General features: G+C 37.2%; 1 protein-coding gene across 2 annotated transcripts in view; it reads right to left on the minus strand.

The window, feature by feature from the left end:
- Positions 1–18685, minus strand: part of tanc1b (tetratricopeptide repeat, ankyrin repeat and coiled-coil containing 1b) — a 188569-nt gene that overhangs the window by 55715 nt on the left and 114169 nt on the right. For both annotated transcript variants that reach the window (XM_079618344.1, XM_079618343.1), the window contains exons 8-10: positions 13029–13148; positions 9363–9644; positions 8307–8458 (exon numbers count right to left, since the gene is read on the minus strand). In XM_079618344.1, coding sequence (XP_079474470.1) covers positions 8307–8458; positions 9363–9644; positions 13029–13148 — 554 coding nt within the window. The remainder of the gene's footprint in view (positions 1–8306; positions 8459–9362; positions 9645–13028; positions 13149–18685) is intronic.

Here is an 18685-nt window from a genome sequence, read left to right on the forward strand (position 1 = left end):
TGTATGGGTCAAAATTATAGATTTTTCATTTATGCCAAAAATCATTAGGATATTAAGTAAAGATCATGATTTATGAAGATATTTTGTACATTTTCTACCTTAAATATATAAAAAATTTATATATTCTTTCAGCAAAATCACAAACATAAATGCACAACTTTAAAAGGCAATTTTCTCAATATTTAGATTTTTTTGCACCCTCAGAATCCAGATTTTCAATAGTTGTATCTCGGCCAAATATTGTCATATCCTAACAAAACATACATCAATTGAAATCTTATTTATTCAGCTTTCGGATGATGCATAAATCTCAATTTAAAGAAATTTACCCATAAGACTGGTTTTGTGGTCCAGGGTCACATATAATATAATATAATGCAGATGGCATTTTTGTGGTTCTTAGGCAGAATATGTTGAAAGTCAAAACTCTGTGTGTGTAGATTCACCGCCTGTGTGTATAATTAAAAACGGGTATTAAAAAGGTTTTAAAACGATAACGTTAATCAATTCTCCATCAACACAGCGCCAACTGCAAATATGTGAATTAATCAGGCAACAAACTAATGTAAAGAGCTAACATGAATCAGCCTGCGCTTATGTGACGGATGCATGCAGGGATTGATTGGAATACACACAATTTCTTTTGCAAAGTTACACACAATCATTTGTTAAAAATGTAGCATAACACTGGAAACCGATTAGCGATGAGCCTCTAATTAAGTGCTTTTGTCTTATCTGTGAATATGTAATTTGCCGCTGTCTGCTGTGCGTTTGCCGTCGTTCCCTGAGTCTCGGCGCCCACATGGGTGCAATTCTCTTTAAATGCGACCAAATGACCACCCTGCTAACCTGTTGCCATGGTAACACTCGAGGGACGGCAGGTCCCCCGGGAAACACGGTTGATATATCATTTAGCTCACATTGTGTTTGACAGAGGACAGCTCGCCCTATTAAGACGGAGATGTACGGAGACGCAGCAGAACCGCTGAAAGCCAAAGCACTGCGTTTCAAGCCTCTGAGATTCAATGCAATATTCCATGAAAACACATCAGAGAGACTGATGTCCCTCGAGAATCTCAAGTCTAAAGAAAACCGCAATGAAAGAGTCTGTCTGAAATAATGCTTACGTTTACCTATAGAAAACACACAAGCTGTGATGACACAGATGTATCAAATTTATATCACTGTATGTTGCATATACTTACAATATTGTTCAGTATAATAGTTTAAATTTGGTGAAGAACCTGTAAATTTAGGATTAAAAAAACACATTTGCTAAATTGTCAGTTTTAAGTTGGATGCTTTTACAGACTGAAATAAATAACACTAATTCATTAATTGAGGGTCTAAACGCGTGGTTCAAGTTTGTATGTTTATACAAACTTCATGTTTTTATTGTTGCAAGAAAACAATAAAGTATATTTTAACAGCTTAAATATATTATTATCTGTTATTTTAGTCTTATTAAAAACAAAAGTCCTTGACATTATATCCTGTATAAGTGCATGAAGAATGTTACACAAAAACAATCATGTTTCCAGAATCTGACTCAATCTAGAGGAGGTCACTGAACTAGTGCTAGTTTATGTATTCAGAGAGCGAATGCAGAGACCACTGAGTTCAGCAACACTGAGAGAAATAAAGAGGGTCTTCGGGTTCACGCCATCTCAACTTCAGTCCTCTGCATTTCAAAAGCTTGAAACACGCCGTTCCAAACAACAGCGCTGGCATCGCTCCAGTCCCTCCTCTATGAACTTCAAAAGCAGAATCAGACATATTGAAGCAACACGCATCCTGAGAAACACAAGACTGGGATTCTCTCGTTCCCCACAGCGAGCTCTAATGAGGAATCGAAGACTGCAGGATACAATATTTTCACAAATTTCTGAGAAATTATACTTGTATTCATCGAGGATGCATTAGCGATCCTGGACCACAAAACCAGTCACATGGGTCTTTTTTTATTTTTTATTGAGATTTATACATCATCTGAAAGCTGAATAAATAAGCTTTCCATTGATATATGGTATGATATGACAATATTTAGTCGAGATACAACTATTGTAAATCTGGAATCTGAGGGTGCAAAAAAATCTAAACATTGAGAAAATCTCTTTTAAAGTTGTGCATTTATGTTCACGATTGTGCTGCATTCACTCACAAAAATACATGTTTTATATATTTACGGTAGGACATTTACAAAATATCTTCTTGGAACATGATCTTTACTTAATATCCTAATGATTTTTGGCATAAAAGAAAAATCTATAATTTTGACCCATACAATGTATAGTTGGCTATTGCCACAGATATACCCGTGCGACTCCAGACTGGTTTTGTGATCCAGGGTCACATTAAATTGAACAAAAAAGCATCAAATGACAAAAGACAGAAAAAAAAAAATCACTCACTGCTCTTGACTAAGTAACTTTAGTCGCTTTAATAAGAATCAGTGTATATTTAATTCATACAGTGAAGACTATGCAGTGCTGATTTTCAATTTCTTATATGAATGCTACTGTTAAACAGACCTACTGTAGCTGAACATTTTAAAACACTGCTTATTTAATTTGTATCTTGCATCTTTGTTCTAAAATTTAATAACAAATATATGATGATGAAGTGAAATAAAGTTAAATAAAATGTTGGCACACCCCTATTTTGGCCTAAATGGTCTGCCATTCTTTTCTCTTTTATGTTTTGTGAGCTTGTAAGGCAAATTTAAAATAGAGATATTAGTTTGGCTGTGCTGCTCAGTGACTTGCAAAACAGTCTTAAAACCAACATGAAAAAGAATTGAGATATGATCGTGGATTGTGATCCTGTCCTGTAGGGCTGGGCGATATGACCAAAATCTCATATCACGATATAAGTCATCTCATATCCCGATAACGATATATATCACGATATAGTACCTTTTCTGTAAATTCAATCAATTAATAATTTATACATATAATTACTACATGGAAAATACTTTTAGCATATATAAAATAAAAGAAAAGTTGATATATATATATTGAGTATATATTAAGTATATCCTCAAAAATGTTATATATATATATATATATATATATATATATATATATATATATATATTTTATATTCTCAAAAAAAATGTAATATAAAATATGAACGAAATTTAAAACACTTTTCAAAAACAAATGATTACAGGCCCAACATAAAATATTGCTATATAAAATACCAAATGTAAAAATTCAATGGAAGATGTTTAAAATGTAGCAGAAATCAGGGCTCTGAACCTGTTCAATGAACGAAAACAAACAAACGAAATTTTGACAGGAGCATAACCAGAACCGGAAACCAAATTAAATTTAATCGTTCTGAACAGACCGTTTATATACTGTCTATGGAACAGAGACACGCTTATTTGAAATGGCCATTACCCGGTTAACAACGTTATTTTATCGTTCTGTTAACTATTTTAATTTGCCAGTCAACCAATCATGTATTCAAATAGTACAGACTGAGCAAATGTGATATTGACGCGCATAGCCTATCCAACGTGAGTGAAATGCCCATGCTCAGCTGTCAGTCATCATTGATAAGTCGCAATGGGAATGCGCTGGCGTTAGTTTTCCATACTGTATGTCACCAACTGTCAAAAAATTAGGCCTACATTTCAGTGAAAATGAATAGCAGGTAATATGCAACTTTTTGTTTTTTGAAACCAGTGAAAATTGCAGGATAGTGTAGAACATGGATCCACACTGTTCCTGTGATCGCGCCGACGCTTCACGGCACGCGCACACGTTATTGCATTGCTAACTTGACATAGCAGCATGTTCATTATCAAAATATAATAGTCAACCAAACATAAAGAAATTTTACCAAATCATGTTCAGGCTACAGAGGTAGCCCCTCATTTAGGAACGAGCTCCTCGGTTCGGTTTGTCCTGGCTGGTCCTGCTCGGAAACACCCGGTTCTATCACCCTTCACTCGCCATGTTATTCACGTTTCTGCCTGCATTCTCATCGCGGCGTGTAAGATTGCAGTCCTCCAAATGATGAAAAAAGTTTTGCCGTAAACAATGTTTTTTGCGACACCACGATATGAACGATAGAGCATAATATGAATCGATAGACTTTTTATATCGTCCATCCGATATATATCGTCATATCGCACAGCCCTACTGTCCTGTAATAAATTGTGATATGATATTTTTGCCATATCGCCCACCCCAACATCCTCCACCACTAACATGTCAGTCTGAGGGGAAATACATCATCACACTGATCGCCCGGGTCCTCCATTAAAACAGCTGCGGTAGAAACTGTGACATCACCACATATTCATCACAGTCCATTAGCAACATTACTGCACAAGCTCGTGTGCTCTTCGTGAGTCTGCATCAAAACAAGCATCGTCTGCAAAGAGGCATCTCAAAATATACCCGAAAGCAGGAAAAAATACAACTAAATGAAACTAAAACACATTTCATTTTTGATTCGTCTGGTCCATGCATTGTGCAAGAGAGAAACTACATCAGTGACACGACTTTGCAGTTGCATAAAACCCATTTCTATGAACAAAACAAATCTGAAATCATCTGAGGACTCAGAATGAGCTGCTGCCGGGGAGAAATAAAGCGTTCTGCACAAACTGTCTAAAGCATAAGAGCCCATTATATTAAATGCCTGAAAGAAGGTCACAAGAACATAGTTTTAAATGGTCAGTGATTGCCTAAGATGTTTTAGCAAGTACATAACTTACATTTAACAGTTATATTGATGTAATGTAAGCATTTTCATTTTGAAAAACAATGGAAATGATTACAATTTTAACAGCAAGCGAGCATATGTCAGATTGCATGCAGCACATGCACAGCAAACAAACCAATCGGTGAAAGTTTGGCTGGTTAACACGGTCCAGTTACATGCAGTAACTGCACAATTCTGCTGGCAAAAACTATAAAGTTGCATATAATAAGTATGTCCAACTTTTTCTGCATGCATACAGTATATTCATGTAAATTGATATATACTCATACAGCAAATCTCAACTGCTTGACTGCTAGTATCATTGCAAAATTATATCATCACACAGCTCTAATCTACTATATGCAACTATGAGGAATGAAGATTTTAAGATATTATAAACATTAACTTTATGATTTTCTGTAAAGCTGCTTTAAAACAATGAGTGTTATGAAAATTGCTAGACAAATTTGACTTGACGACATGAAAAAGCATTTTAGCCATTGAAGGCCATATAAATGTACCGGTAAAAGTATATTGATTAAATTAAATATATTCTATGCACATATTTCATTATAGTATAGTAGATGGATGTGCTTGTTCTCTTTGAGAGGCTCTCAAAGACATTATTTACATCCATCTGCTGTCATTAATGTCAATTGTTTTCAACAAAACAATATCCATTGATGTAAAATTTTATTAATTAATTTTGACCCCAGGCAAACATAGACTTCAATTGGCACAATGTAAATAAAAAGATAATCAACATGTTCACTGATTAATAAACTAGTTCATCAATTGTGACACACATGTCTTAGATAAGACGCTGTCAGCACTGTAGATCAGGCAGAGGTTGTGACCCTGCACCTGTGATTCGGCTCCAGCACACCTGTGCGGTTTCATTAGGACCGTAGCTGAGAGATCCAGCCAATGAGCCGCCCACTTCAATACACGCCTGTGGGAAACGTTTCTATACATACAAGAAGCTAAAAGATATGGCTTTGTAGCTTCTCTGGGAGGATCCTGTCCAATGACCACAGTTTATATACTAATCAACAATCAATGCTGGAATGTGTCAAATCAACATGGACTGGATTTCAAGCTTTGTTTTGGTTGGTGCGGGTAAATATGTATGCATCAGTCCTGAAACACGAGCTTCAGCCAACATTCTCTCAGCATACAGCTCATTTTCTAACAGAAAATTAAATTATGGAGTGGCTGTCACAGATCTAGGTTAGAGGTAAAGAACAGTTTTTCACTAAATGAACGCATTGAAGTATGATCTTTGATAATGTTCTTTTATATGTACCAATATAATAAAACAGATAGCAGTATTTACCAAACTATACTTTTACTAAAACATTTCAATGCACATATAATGCCAAACAGAGTGAATGAAGATGCAAAATAATCATTGAATCAGGAGTTCTGATTAAATCAATTCATTAATACGAGATACCGATTCCCTGAAATTAAAGGGGTGGTTTACTGCTTTTTTTCTTTGCATGATTGTGTTTATGGGGTGCAATATAACATGTCTTAGTTTTTTTTTTTTTTTTTTTAAGCCTTATTTTTCATCTTTTCATCTTTCATCTTCAGTAAGCCGCTTTCTCCTCTGTCATTTGAACGACCGGTTGACTTCCTAATTCTATGAAACCACTCCCTCAGTAACAGGCAATGGGCTCAGATTGGTTAGCTGGGCCGGTGTGTTGTAATTGGCTAAACTGCGTAGTGCACGTTGTCCGGAAACTTCACGCCCATCACCTTTACGGGCGAAAGTTGCATGTGCTCCGGTCAAATGTAAATAATGGTGTCTATACTGCCGTCAGTTTGAGCCAGAATCAGACCCAGAAAGCGGCAATGAAGAGAGTCAAGCAGAACCTCCCCAAACACGGCTCTTACAAAACGTTTCTGAATGGTAATTTTTTTATATATTATTATTCTATTCTATTCTATAATAATTTTGATACTTGAAAATCGAAAATGCCACTGCTGTTTTTTAGCTTTTGAGATACGGTTTTCTCCTGATTAAACATTTAATATAACTGAATAAATGACCGAGTAATACCGCAGCTGAAGTTTGCTGTTGCGATTACATATAATTTTTTTTACTTTATACACGTGTGTCTTATACACACAAAATAGCATCGAACTAACTGGCTAGTGGCTACTATAAACAAACTAGCGTTGGCATTGGCTTACGTTCTTGATCAAATCGAAAAATTACATCATAAAGTATACATGAAAAATACATTTACAAAATTAGTACATAATTACAAATTCAGGTCCAAAATGTTTGTACGCATTTGTCATAGACACACGAAATAGCGGCTACTAACGCCAGCGCTGGCATTTGTTTACGCCCCTGATAAAACTAAAACATTACGTCTGAAATTATACATCCTAATACATTTAAAATTATTAAGTCTTACTTACAGGTTGTGGTCCAACAACTGCTGCCTCTGGTTTTAAAGTTGCAACTGGTTCATGTTTTAGTAACAGTTTCTTGTTTAATCCGGCATTTAATTCGTGGAGATTCTGGAAGCTGTCTTCCGTAAAATGCGCAGCACATAAAAAAAAAGGCACCTTTCAATGCAGAGAGCTAAATTACCATTGTAATTTTCAGGAACATAATCAAACATAAATTTTAGCCATTGTTGACGAACTACAGCGTCCGTAGGAAGCCCAAACACAGAAGACCTGACTAAAAATAACACACTTTAGACGGCATGGCTTCAGCTCTCCACTATGACTCTTCCTCTTCGACAAAGCCGCAGAAATATGGCCATGCCCCTTTTTTTTGCATATTCCGGAGGGAGGGTTGATGTAGATGTATGGGTTAGTTACGTATAAAACCCGGGAAGTATCTCGTTGTAGTCCCATTCGAGTCGTTTTTGTAGGCATTAAACTTCCTGATTTTTAAAAGATGATATTTTTAAAAGCAACTTTGCAGATACTGTTCATGCACCAACAGCAACATTACACACTATTTAAAATGAAAAAAAGTGAAATCGCAATCAACCACCCCTTTAATCAATATATAATAATACAATTAATCCAAAAAGCAAAACGAAGGGAGTGGAAATGGCGAATGAGCTAATATGAGTGATCCTCTGCAGCCATCTACTGGTTATAGTGCTAATTTCATGTAATTTTTATGTTAAAAGTGTTTGTTTTCCACACCGGTGACAGAAATCCTCCAATAAAGCCTGGCACATTTTCCATGTTATCTCCATGAATGAAAATGATAAATGTAGAGGATCTTTAAAGATAATATTATTGCACAAATTTAGAGTTAAAAAATTAATCAAACTTACGAAATCTAAACACTGCTTTTTAGTTTAAATGAGGGAAACCATTTAACACACTCTCATGCTTAAAAATTAAGGATTGTGAAATTCGTCTAATAAATGGCCAAAAAAGTGCATTCAATTTATTATAATATTCACAATGCTGATTAATTTTGTTACCAACAAGATCATCACAAACATGTCATGACTATTCAGTCCGAGCACTAATGCAAAAACAAATGGAGTAATGATGCTTATGTGAGCAAAGCCAGTTTAAATCTGGTTCCTCATGAAAAGTACCTTTGCAGCCAGACGTCTGACGGCCTCCTCGCGGCGCCGCTGGAGCTCAGGTGTGCTGGGACAGCTGCTGGTGCGCAGGGTGTTGGTGGCGCTGGGCGGGGGGGTCGGCTGAGGAGGTTGACTCAGAGGCAGATCTGAACTCGGCTCCCCACCTGGACAATATCCACATGAGCACAAACATCACCAGCTGTTGTTATGCTACTAAGACTAAGAGTCAAACATCAATACACAAACAACTCAACTCAATACACAAAGACCATTATTTATTGTTTCTTGCATTTAAAAAGTCTGTGTAAACACACATATGGTGCATGTATCATGTCGTAGATTACATGCCTCACAGAAAAATCAAGAATTGTGTTAATAGAACTGTTATGATTGTTCAGTTGAGATTGAAGTACACTAACTTTCAAAGGTTAAACATGTTTTTTTAAGAAATTAATATTTTATTCAGCAAGGGCAAATTCAATTGATCAAAAGTTACAGTAAAGACATTATAATGTTACAAAGGATTTCTAAATCAAATCAATTCTGTTCTTTTGAACTTTCTATCCATCAACGAATCCTGAATTTTTTTTCTACAAAATATTCAGTAGTACAACTGTTTTCAACATTGATAATAACCTTGAGCAGCAAATCAGAATATTAGAATGATTTCTAAAGGATCACGTGACCCTGAAAACTAGAGTAATGATGGTGAAAATGCAGCTTTGATCAGAAATAAATTACATTTTACAATATATTCCCATTGAAAACAGTTATTTTAAATCATAATAATATTTAACACGTTATTACTTTGATGAGCAGAAGAAACTTCTTTCAAGAACATAAAAAAAATCTTACCAACCCCAAACATTTCAACTTCATAGTTTGAAGGCAGTGAATGCATAAGAAGGCTGAAAATGTGTTCATAAAACCAATCTTATGTAAACGGTCTCATTTAATTCAATGCAACAATTTATGTAAGAATGGTGCATTTCATGAACAATGCATTGCTGCTCTATCCAGACTCAGGCCTGTGAGCATGTGTGTTGTGAAACAATGTTCAGGACTCACTTTTCGGAGATGCGCTCGGGCTGTTGGATGCGATCTGACGCATGCGGCCGCCATGGCAACTGAGGGCCACCAGGCGGGAGATGATGGCGGTTTTGCCGAAGCCCACGTTACCCACGAGGATGGACCCGGAGCTCTCGCCTGATTCGCTGGGCCTCAGGTCATCCTCGAGCTGCTGGAACAGCCAATCACGGCCCACGAACACTGAGTCAGTGGTGATGCTGGGAACCTCGAACAGCAGTGGCTTGAGCATGATGTCAGTGGGCTTGTACGGTGCAAAGCGAGCTGCAAAACACACAACACAGGTTTAATCATATGCAAACAAATCAGGCAATCAGGGGTTGCATGTTACATGTATGTGGTTTGTCTTAGTTTAGGCTTTATCTTCATGTCCTATGTTAGTCTGCCGCTGACTAGATCTTGCTTAGAAGGAAGGATAACACTTCATAAAAAGCTATTTTCCTGCAGCTAATGTTAAAATACCCTCAATGTCGCCCCTGAGGGAGTTTTTATTGTGCATGATACAAAATATATAAGAACACAATGATCCCATAATACAGCACTGTGACAATACAGTATATTATGAACTTTCATCACTTTTTAGTAGCTGTTTGTGTGAATATGAAAGGGATCTGCTAAGCCAGTGGCAGTAAACTGTGTGTGTTGATGCGTCACTGACACTAGTGTCATATATTAACTTTTATCATAGTGTTTCTCAATCATTAGGGCACCTTTGACATAAAATAAAGATGTCAAAGTGCTTGGTAAAGGCTTTTTGAGTTGCTATTAAGTAGTGAAGCTCTCGGAGTAAGTGAGAAAGTCAATTTGAATGACGACATGAATGTGATTTTTTTTTGGGGGGGGAATTTGTTGAAACTGTTCCATTTACACTTGGCCACATAAATGTGTCTCTGCAAAACTAATATAAATTATACGATCTTCAGTTCATGTGCAATATGCAAATTTAACGGAGTTCACGTCAATGAAAGTAGCAGACATGAGCTGTGTTTTATTTATCATCAGCTAATTTCAAGATCAAAGACCGCAATGGGAGAGAGAGCGCCATCAGCACTGCTCAGATAATTAATACTTTTAATAAAGATGATTGTGTGTTATTTACATTTAAGGCAGATTACTGGCCACTATAATTCGTAGAACACTCCACTTAACTAACTTCTAGAAGAACATGAAGCTCTGGCCATGGTCATATTATGATCACACTGATGATGCTTCCTTTTCAAACAAGAATATTTTACAGAAGTTCTGAGTTTATGTGAAATCTTAAAATGCACCAGAAAGAAAAACAATTATCATAGACAGCCTTATAAAAAGCCTGTGCAGTAAAAATAAATAAATAAAACTAAACAAAATAATAAAGAAAAAAACAGATATGATGCTGGTAGAGCTGCACGATTCTGGATAAATTGAGAATCATGATTGTGTGCTTAAAATTGAGATCACAATTCTCCCACGATTCGGAATAGACAACTAAACAAAATAACGTCCTTTATTAGAGGTTCTGACAAAATGTTAATTGTTTCATAACTTGATAAATCCGTGTTTTTGAATGAATCTCTTGGATGAATGATTCAATGACAAATACATTTTGAACGGTCACCTGTCACCACCTACTGGTGTAACAATGTAATCGATCCAATCATTATTTGAAGCGTCAAGTTACATTCAAAACATGATTTACTCTATTTTGATCGCTACAGTAGATATCCGAACTATAACATTTCTCTTGTTCAGCAGCAGATTTGAATGTTCGCTGTGATCGTGCTCGTCAAAGGTTTGAACAAAGAGTCGAATCGTTGTCATTTAGGAATAAGATAATAAGATTCTTGAATCTTGGTGATTGAATCGAGATCACGATCTTTTAATGATTAACCGTGCAGCTCTAGCTGCTGGTCATGCTTAAATAAGTCTTCAATAAAATACTGACATGTACAAAGAGTGATATTTAATATACAGACTATATGTAAGCATGTCAGCATTGCCTTTCAGATGAAATTGAGTCTTGAACACCTGCACGAAAACACTCTCAACCCTCACACACCTGACACTGAACATGGCCTGTAGAAACTGGAATAAAAATCACTCTGATGCTGATGAATCTCTGTCATTGGCTGATTGAATCAAACCTCGGATATCTCTCATTATTCATTTGAACATTCAACAAGGTCAGAATAGCAGCGTAACACTGACACACACGCAGCAGCTCCTGCAGAACACACATTAGCTCGACCCTCGGGGTACACAGGCGTTTATATAAGAGAAAGAGACAAACAGACGGACTGAGAGGAAAAACACATGTATTTAAAGATGTTCTTTTGCATTATTAATGAACTTAACTATTTAAAACACTTATTTTCACCACAGGAAGTGTATGGAGAGTGTTTCCTTATTCACATCCAAATTCTGAGTGAGTAAACAGATCTATACGGAAATATCTCAATCTAAACATTATATGAGTTTTTACAAAAAACAAATCAAAAGAGCACCCGACTGTTTCAGACTAATTTCACAATTATCACAATGAATAAATAAATAAACACACCGGCTGACGATATATATCGGACGATTTTTGATCGATTAAAACCAGCGTCATATTGACCATAGCATGAAAAAGCCAGATACCAGCGCTTTTGATTAATTAACTGCATGAAAGCACTTGAGTAATGAGTAATGCACAGATTTATGCTTTTTAACAATGTTGTTCAAAAAAACCTGATTACTTTTGATACTTTATTTTAACCAATTATTATTGCCTCATTGTTTATTATTATATATGTATTTTTAAGTCATTTTAAAGGCTATTGTTTGCTTAGGTCTATTTTTATCACCACAATTAGTTTTTACTGATTACTCGATTAATCGTCAAAATAATTGACCAATTTCTAAATTATCCAAATAATCGTCAGAGACAGCCCTACTGGCTAGTATACCTTAATCTATGCGGTTTTGAACTGCTAATTAAAAACATGATCAAAACAGTAATCTACATTTTAATTACAAAAGTTATATCGGTATCGGAATCAAATAATTATTTTTGACAATTTAAACTATGTATAAAGTGCAATATATAAGGTGTCGTCTAAAAAAAACACCTTTTCTTTAAATCAGCATAAAGGAACAACAAATCATGATCCATAATATTGAAAATGTGAATAACTGTCATGCAAATTATGAAAATGGGCTAAAAATGGGCAAATTATCCTAAAAATGGGCTTAATTTTTTTAATGCTAGACTTTTTTCGGTAACACTTTACAATAAGGTTTCAATTGTTAAAATTAGTTAATGTATTAACAAACATGGGCTAACCATGAGCAATACATTTGTTATTGTATTTGTTAATATTTATTAACATTAGTTAATAAAAAATACAGCTGTTCGATGTTATTTCATGTTAGTTCACAGTGCATTAACTTATGTTAACAAATACAACTTTTGATTTTAATAATGCATTAGTAAATATTGATATTAACATCAACAAAGATTAATAAATGCTGTGTAGTTCATTATTAGTTCATGTTAACTAATGAAACCTTATTGTAAAGTGTCACCCTTTTTTCTGTTGATTTTGGGGTGAAAACGTTCATAAGTTTCATGACATTCTTAAAGAAATAGAGAAAAACCCAGCACACATGATGGGATTGTGACTGTACCTTTGTCGTGTGTAGCTCTGCCCCCGGTGTTGTGCCAGGGCAGGCGGATGGAGGTGCGCAGGGGGGTGTTTCGCTGTTCATCAAGATAGCTCAGATCCTCCAGCTTAGTGGAGCTTGTTGCTGAAAAAGAGAGAATTGCAAAAACTGAAAAGGTTTTCACATAAGCATGTTTAGATGCAGACCAATACACTGATAATAACTTCCAAAAATCAGCTTATTGAATTAACCCGTTGTCCCGGTTTACATGCAATCCAATATCCCGGCAATGCAAGACTTTATTAATAAATCAGGTTATTCCACCGTAGTGACATCAAAACATAACCATTCGTGTATCTGTCTCTGAGTATTTCATGTGTCATGTCAGTCGTGATGTTAAAGAGTTTTCCAAAATGTCAGATGGAGACTCATATTCCCCTCTCCTGCATTTACAGATGCAATATTCTGACTAATGTACCACTTCTGCATGAGATGAGAACACATTTGGATCATTTCTTGAGTCAGAGTTAGCGATATATTTCCTTCTCCTTTACTGTGAAACACTCGCTCTGTCTGGATGCACTTAAATCCGCAGTAAGGACACTTTCCTGTCACGTATCACTCATGCGCACTTCAATAAGGTGAAGGAAGACGGGTTAATGTGTTTACAAGCCGGCAAAATCAGGGAGATGGGCAAAAATATCGGTTTATGCTTAAGTTATTTATGACCATGTTCCTCTGTTAAAGGAACATGGGTTAATGCATTTACATGACCACATGCATTGTCGGCTTATTGAGCATAATCAGGTTAAGAACATGCATGTAAACGCGCTCATTGGAGGAAAAAAATTAGACAAATTGATGCCATAAAAAGAGCATGCATATGAAACAGACGCCCATAACTCTGATTCAAGGCCGGGTTAAAGGTCGCTGACCGCAGCATTGGCATTGACCTGTCTGACATAAACGAGGAACCGTGCAGACAGAGAGGAAGATGACATCATCCTGAATGCAAATCACGAGCAGCGACCATAATAAACACTGTAAAGAATGAATGGGCGAACGGAACCAGGTCACCGAGCACACACACACACACACGCGCGCGCACACACACAAGATAATTCAAAAGAGTCATTACCCGTTTAAAAGAATTGTTCTGAAAAAGAGAGACAACTCAACTTATTTCTACAATGCAAAAGTTAAATTGTGCAATATTCCACGTTCTTCAAGCTGTGTGAAAGAAACGTGCCGGTTCAGTGTACGGCCTCTAATGTGCATCCATGCATCACCGTCTGAAACTACAGCACCAGCAACCTGTTTGCTCTGAAACTACTTTCCACCGAAGCTCTCGGTACTCACAGACTGAGGTGCATGCGGACTCGTTCTTCAGGCACAGACAGACGCAGCCCCGCAAACCTCTGTTTCTCTCTCTCTCTCTCTCCTCAGGACACCTCCATGTTCACACACACCGCATTCAACTGGTGAACGGCTTCACTGCATCGCTCAACGCATCCACAAAGCATCAGAGAAAAATCCCTGCCGCAGCTCTCCGCTCCGCAATCCAAATGAAAACAGGAGAGGGATGAAACCGAGGAGGTCTCTCTCTCTCTATCTCTCTCTCGTTCTCCTACAGAGCGGCTGATTACAGTTTGAAGCGGGCAGCCGGGGGAGAAATCATCTATGATCCTCCTGAAGAAAGAGAAAGAAAGCTAATAAAACAGGCGAAGAACTGAATGAAGAGAGGAGGGAGCCTTCATTGAGGAGACGGGTGACGGAGGGAGGTGGGATACTGGAGGTGTGGAGAGAGTGAAAATCAGCTGCGCCCCTTTCAGCTTTAAAGAGCCTCGCTCAGAAAAAAATTATTCTGTGGTCAATGGTAAAAAAAAAATTAACATTTCTACCTGAATAAACAAGTTCAGGCAAGATTTTACAAAGGTAAATTCTATATTAGTACTCAATTTAAGCTTGTGGAAATTAAAGTGTAAATATTAACATTATAAAATTAAGTAAAACCTACTCTACTTTCTGATACTGGTGTTCCCCATCACATGCACTTAATAAGGTTGCATTTGTCACTGTTTTCCAGCTGTATTTACACTGTTTTATCATCGCTGTTGTTGTTAGGTTTAGTAACTTAATGTTTTGTGGCATCTGGAGTTCACAAATTACACATTCATACTGAAAAGTTGTCAATAACAACATACAATAACAAAATTATTGTGTACTGTGTATCAAATGGTGAGGTCTCTGTGTTCGGGTGGTACCACATTACTTTTATTATATGATTCTACATAATGTCTACTGTATTGTTTACTTAGATGTTCTAATTTACTTGAAACAGAGTATTGCAAAGTAAACTTCAACTTAGTAGAAATTACTCAACAATTACTTAAAATTACTTATTTTCTTTGTTAATTCTACTTAAAGGTGCAGTGTGTAATTTTGAGGTTGCGAATCGCAACCAACAGAAGTTACGGTGGCCGACAGGAAAATATGTCGTCATCTGAGACATGAGAGAGTAGACATGTCTTTGCAATTGTTTGTGAAATTTAATATAAGCAATTTCTGAGTTAATCCTACACCACATGTTTTCAGTGATGTTTAAAGGGAAGATGATTGTCAAGGTGTTCTCAGTGGTTGCTAGGCAGTTGCTTGAGTGTTCTATCAAGTTTCTAAGGTGTTGCTAGGCTGTTAGAGAATAGGTTGGTAGAGAAATGTTAGGCAGTCACTAAGATGTACCAGGGTGTTCTGGCTGGTATATGGTGAATAATGGGCTCATGAATATTAATGATCTAACATTGCTAGGTAATGTCCCTAGACTGTCCAGTCATGTCACCTAATTGAAATTCACGAGTCAGAGGTTTACAACGTACGGTTCATAAACCGGTCCTATGCAGATGTGCGTGAGGTGTACAGCCGTGCATGTTCTTCACTGTTTTGGCATTGAGATGCTATATTAAGGCCTACATCTGAGCATATTCCCCCATTAACATTTTAATATGAATATGTATAAAAATACATTAAAAGATTTATCTATCTAGATTATTTGATAAAATAAATGTGTATTCAGGTTATATATTTCATCAAGATGGATGGATGGATGGATGGATGGATGGATGGATGGATGGATGGATGGATGAACAGACAAACTATGGATGGATGGATGGATGGGTAGATGAACAGACAAACTATGGATGGATGGATGGATGGGTAGATGAACAGACAAACTATGGATGGATGGGTGGATGAACAAACAACCTATGGATGGATGGGTGGATGGATGGATGGGTGGATGAACAGAAACTATGGATGGATGGATGATGGATGGGTGGATGAACAGACAAACTATGGATGGATGGATGATGGATGGGTGGATGAACAGACAATGGATGGATGGATGATGGATGGGTGGATGAACAGACAAACTATGGATGGATGGATGATGGATGGGTGGATGAACAGACAAACTATGGATGGATGGATGATGGATGGGTGGATGAACAGACAAACTGGATGGATGGATGGATGGATGGATGTATGGATGGGTGGATGAACAGACAAACTATGGATGAATGGATGATGGATGGATGGGTGGATGAACAGACAAATTGGATGGATGTATGCATGGATGGGTGGATGAACAGACAAACTATGGATGGATGGATGGGTGGGTGGATGAACAGACAAACTGGATGGATGGATGCATGGATGGGTGAATTAACAGACAAACTATGGATGGATGGGTGGGTGGGTGGGTGGATGGATGAACAGACAAACTATGGATGATGGATGGATGGGTGGATGAACAGACAAACTGGATGGATGGATGCATGGATGGGTGAATTAACAGACAAACTATGGATGGATGGGTGGGTGGGTGGATGGATGAACAGACAAACTATGGATGGATGGATGGGTGGATGGATGGATGGATGGATTTTTTAAATTTTGAAACAAGTTGCCAAGGCAACATTAACCTTTAGTAGGTAACATCTTTACTTTTATATAGTTTATGAAAATCAGTGTTACATGAATTTCTTTGAATTTCAATTCAATGTTAATGTTCTTCCTTACATTCAAATTCAAAGTTTAAAACCTTAAATTCAAAGTGAGCAAAACGCACTTTTACCTGTTTGAAATAATATCAGGTGCTAAAACTATAGCAAAGTATAGCAGAACTGTGCGTTTACCATGAGCCAAGAGAGTTACAGTAGACTAGTACTCTACATATTTTAATATCTGCTGACAGGGACGTGGGCGAAAAAAATGAGGCTCCGGTGCCCCTGATAACAGCAAAGTGCCTCTGCTACGGCATTTCATTTACACAGAACCAAAGACTAATTCTTAAACTTACTTAAAACTTCACCACTAATTCTTTCACTCCCGCACAAGCCCTGCTGTTGCCTTTAGAAATGTAAATCTAGTTTACACTGTGACTCCACTGGTCAAGTTACCTCCGCATATCTGATGCACAACATGCAGAACAGGAGACTGCATATGGATAACCCATCTGTGTTTTAAAACCTGAACGTCTCTGCATCTGTGTGTGTGTGTGTGTGTGTGTGTGTACTTGAGCTCCAATAAAAATGGCTGATAAACAGTGAATCATTCCACAGTGGCAGAGCTAAACCTCGCTGAGAGAGAAATCTAATCAGACCAGCTTTAGTAGAGGACTGGCCCGTGACCAGCTCCACAGATTACACCCTATTCCCCTGCAGACAGTCCAGTAATCTGCTGTACCCTTGTTTACTGAAAGGACCCCATTGATGAATATGCATATCCCAAATGATGTCATCACTTGAATAATCATCAGGTCAAACAAGTGGGCCTTTTGAGCCGGGTGCCGTTCATGCATCTCGGAGTGATGTTAATTAACACGCTTGATTCATGTTCATCAGTCGAGTCTGTTGAGACACGGGGTCAGACACTCCTTCACTGCACCATCGGGGATGAAGCTAATCGATAGAAAAAAACAACAACACTAAGTCAGACCCTCAGGACTCTGTGTTGTTACAGCATTAATGAGTGATGTTAACAAACAAACAACACACGGGGTAAAGGTTCGGCTGGTTAATATTGGCGTTAGCTCAGTAACTACACCAATATTTACTGTGCATTCTGACTATTTGCAAGCAAAATATAAATCACAAATTAATTTACATTTATGCATTAGGTATATTAGGTATACTTTCATTATTAGGTATAATGCATATATATATATATATATAAATAAAAATCAGCCAATCACATGGCATCAACTCATGATCAAGACGATCTGCTAAAGTTCAAACTGTTCAAGACACAAGAATGGGGAGGAAATGTGATTTAAGTGACTTTGAATGTGTCGTGGTTGTTTCTGCCAGATGGGCTGGTCTGAGTATTTCAGAAACTATTGATTTACTGCCATTTTTACTCATAACCATCTCTAGGCAATGATCTGAAAAAGAGAAAATATCCAGTGAGCGGCTGGATTGATCTATGGGTGAAAATGCCTTGTTGATGCCGGAGGTCAGAGGAGAACGACCAGACTGGTTAAAGCTGACAGAAAGGCAACAGTAACTCAAATAAGCACTCGTTACAACCAGAAGAGCGTCTCTGAATGAACAACACGTCAAACCTTGGGACTACAGCAGCAGAAGAACTGGAAACTGAGGCTTCAATTCACACAGGCTCACCAAAAC

The sequence above is a fragment of the Phoxinus phoxinus genome (genome assembly GCF_949152265.1).
Source record: "Phoxinus phoxinus genome assembly, chromosome: 7".
In the NCBI taxonomy this organism is placed as follows: Eukaryota; Metazoa; Chordata; class Actinopteri; order Cypriniformes; family Leuciscidae; genus Phoxinus; species Phoxinus phoxinus.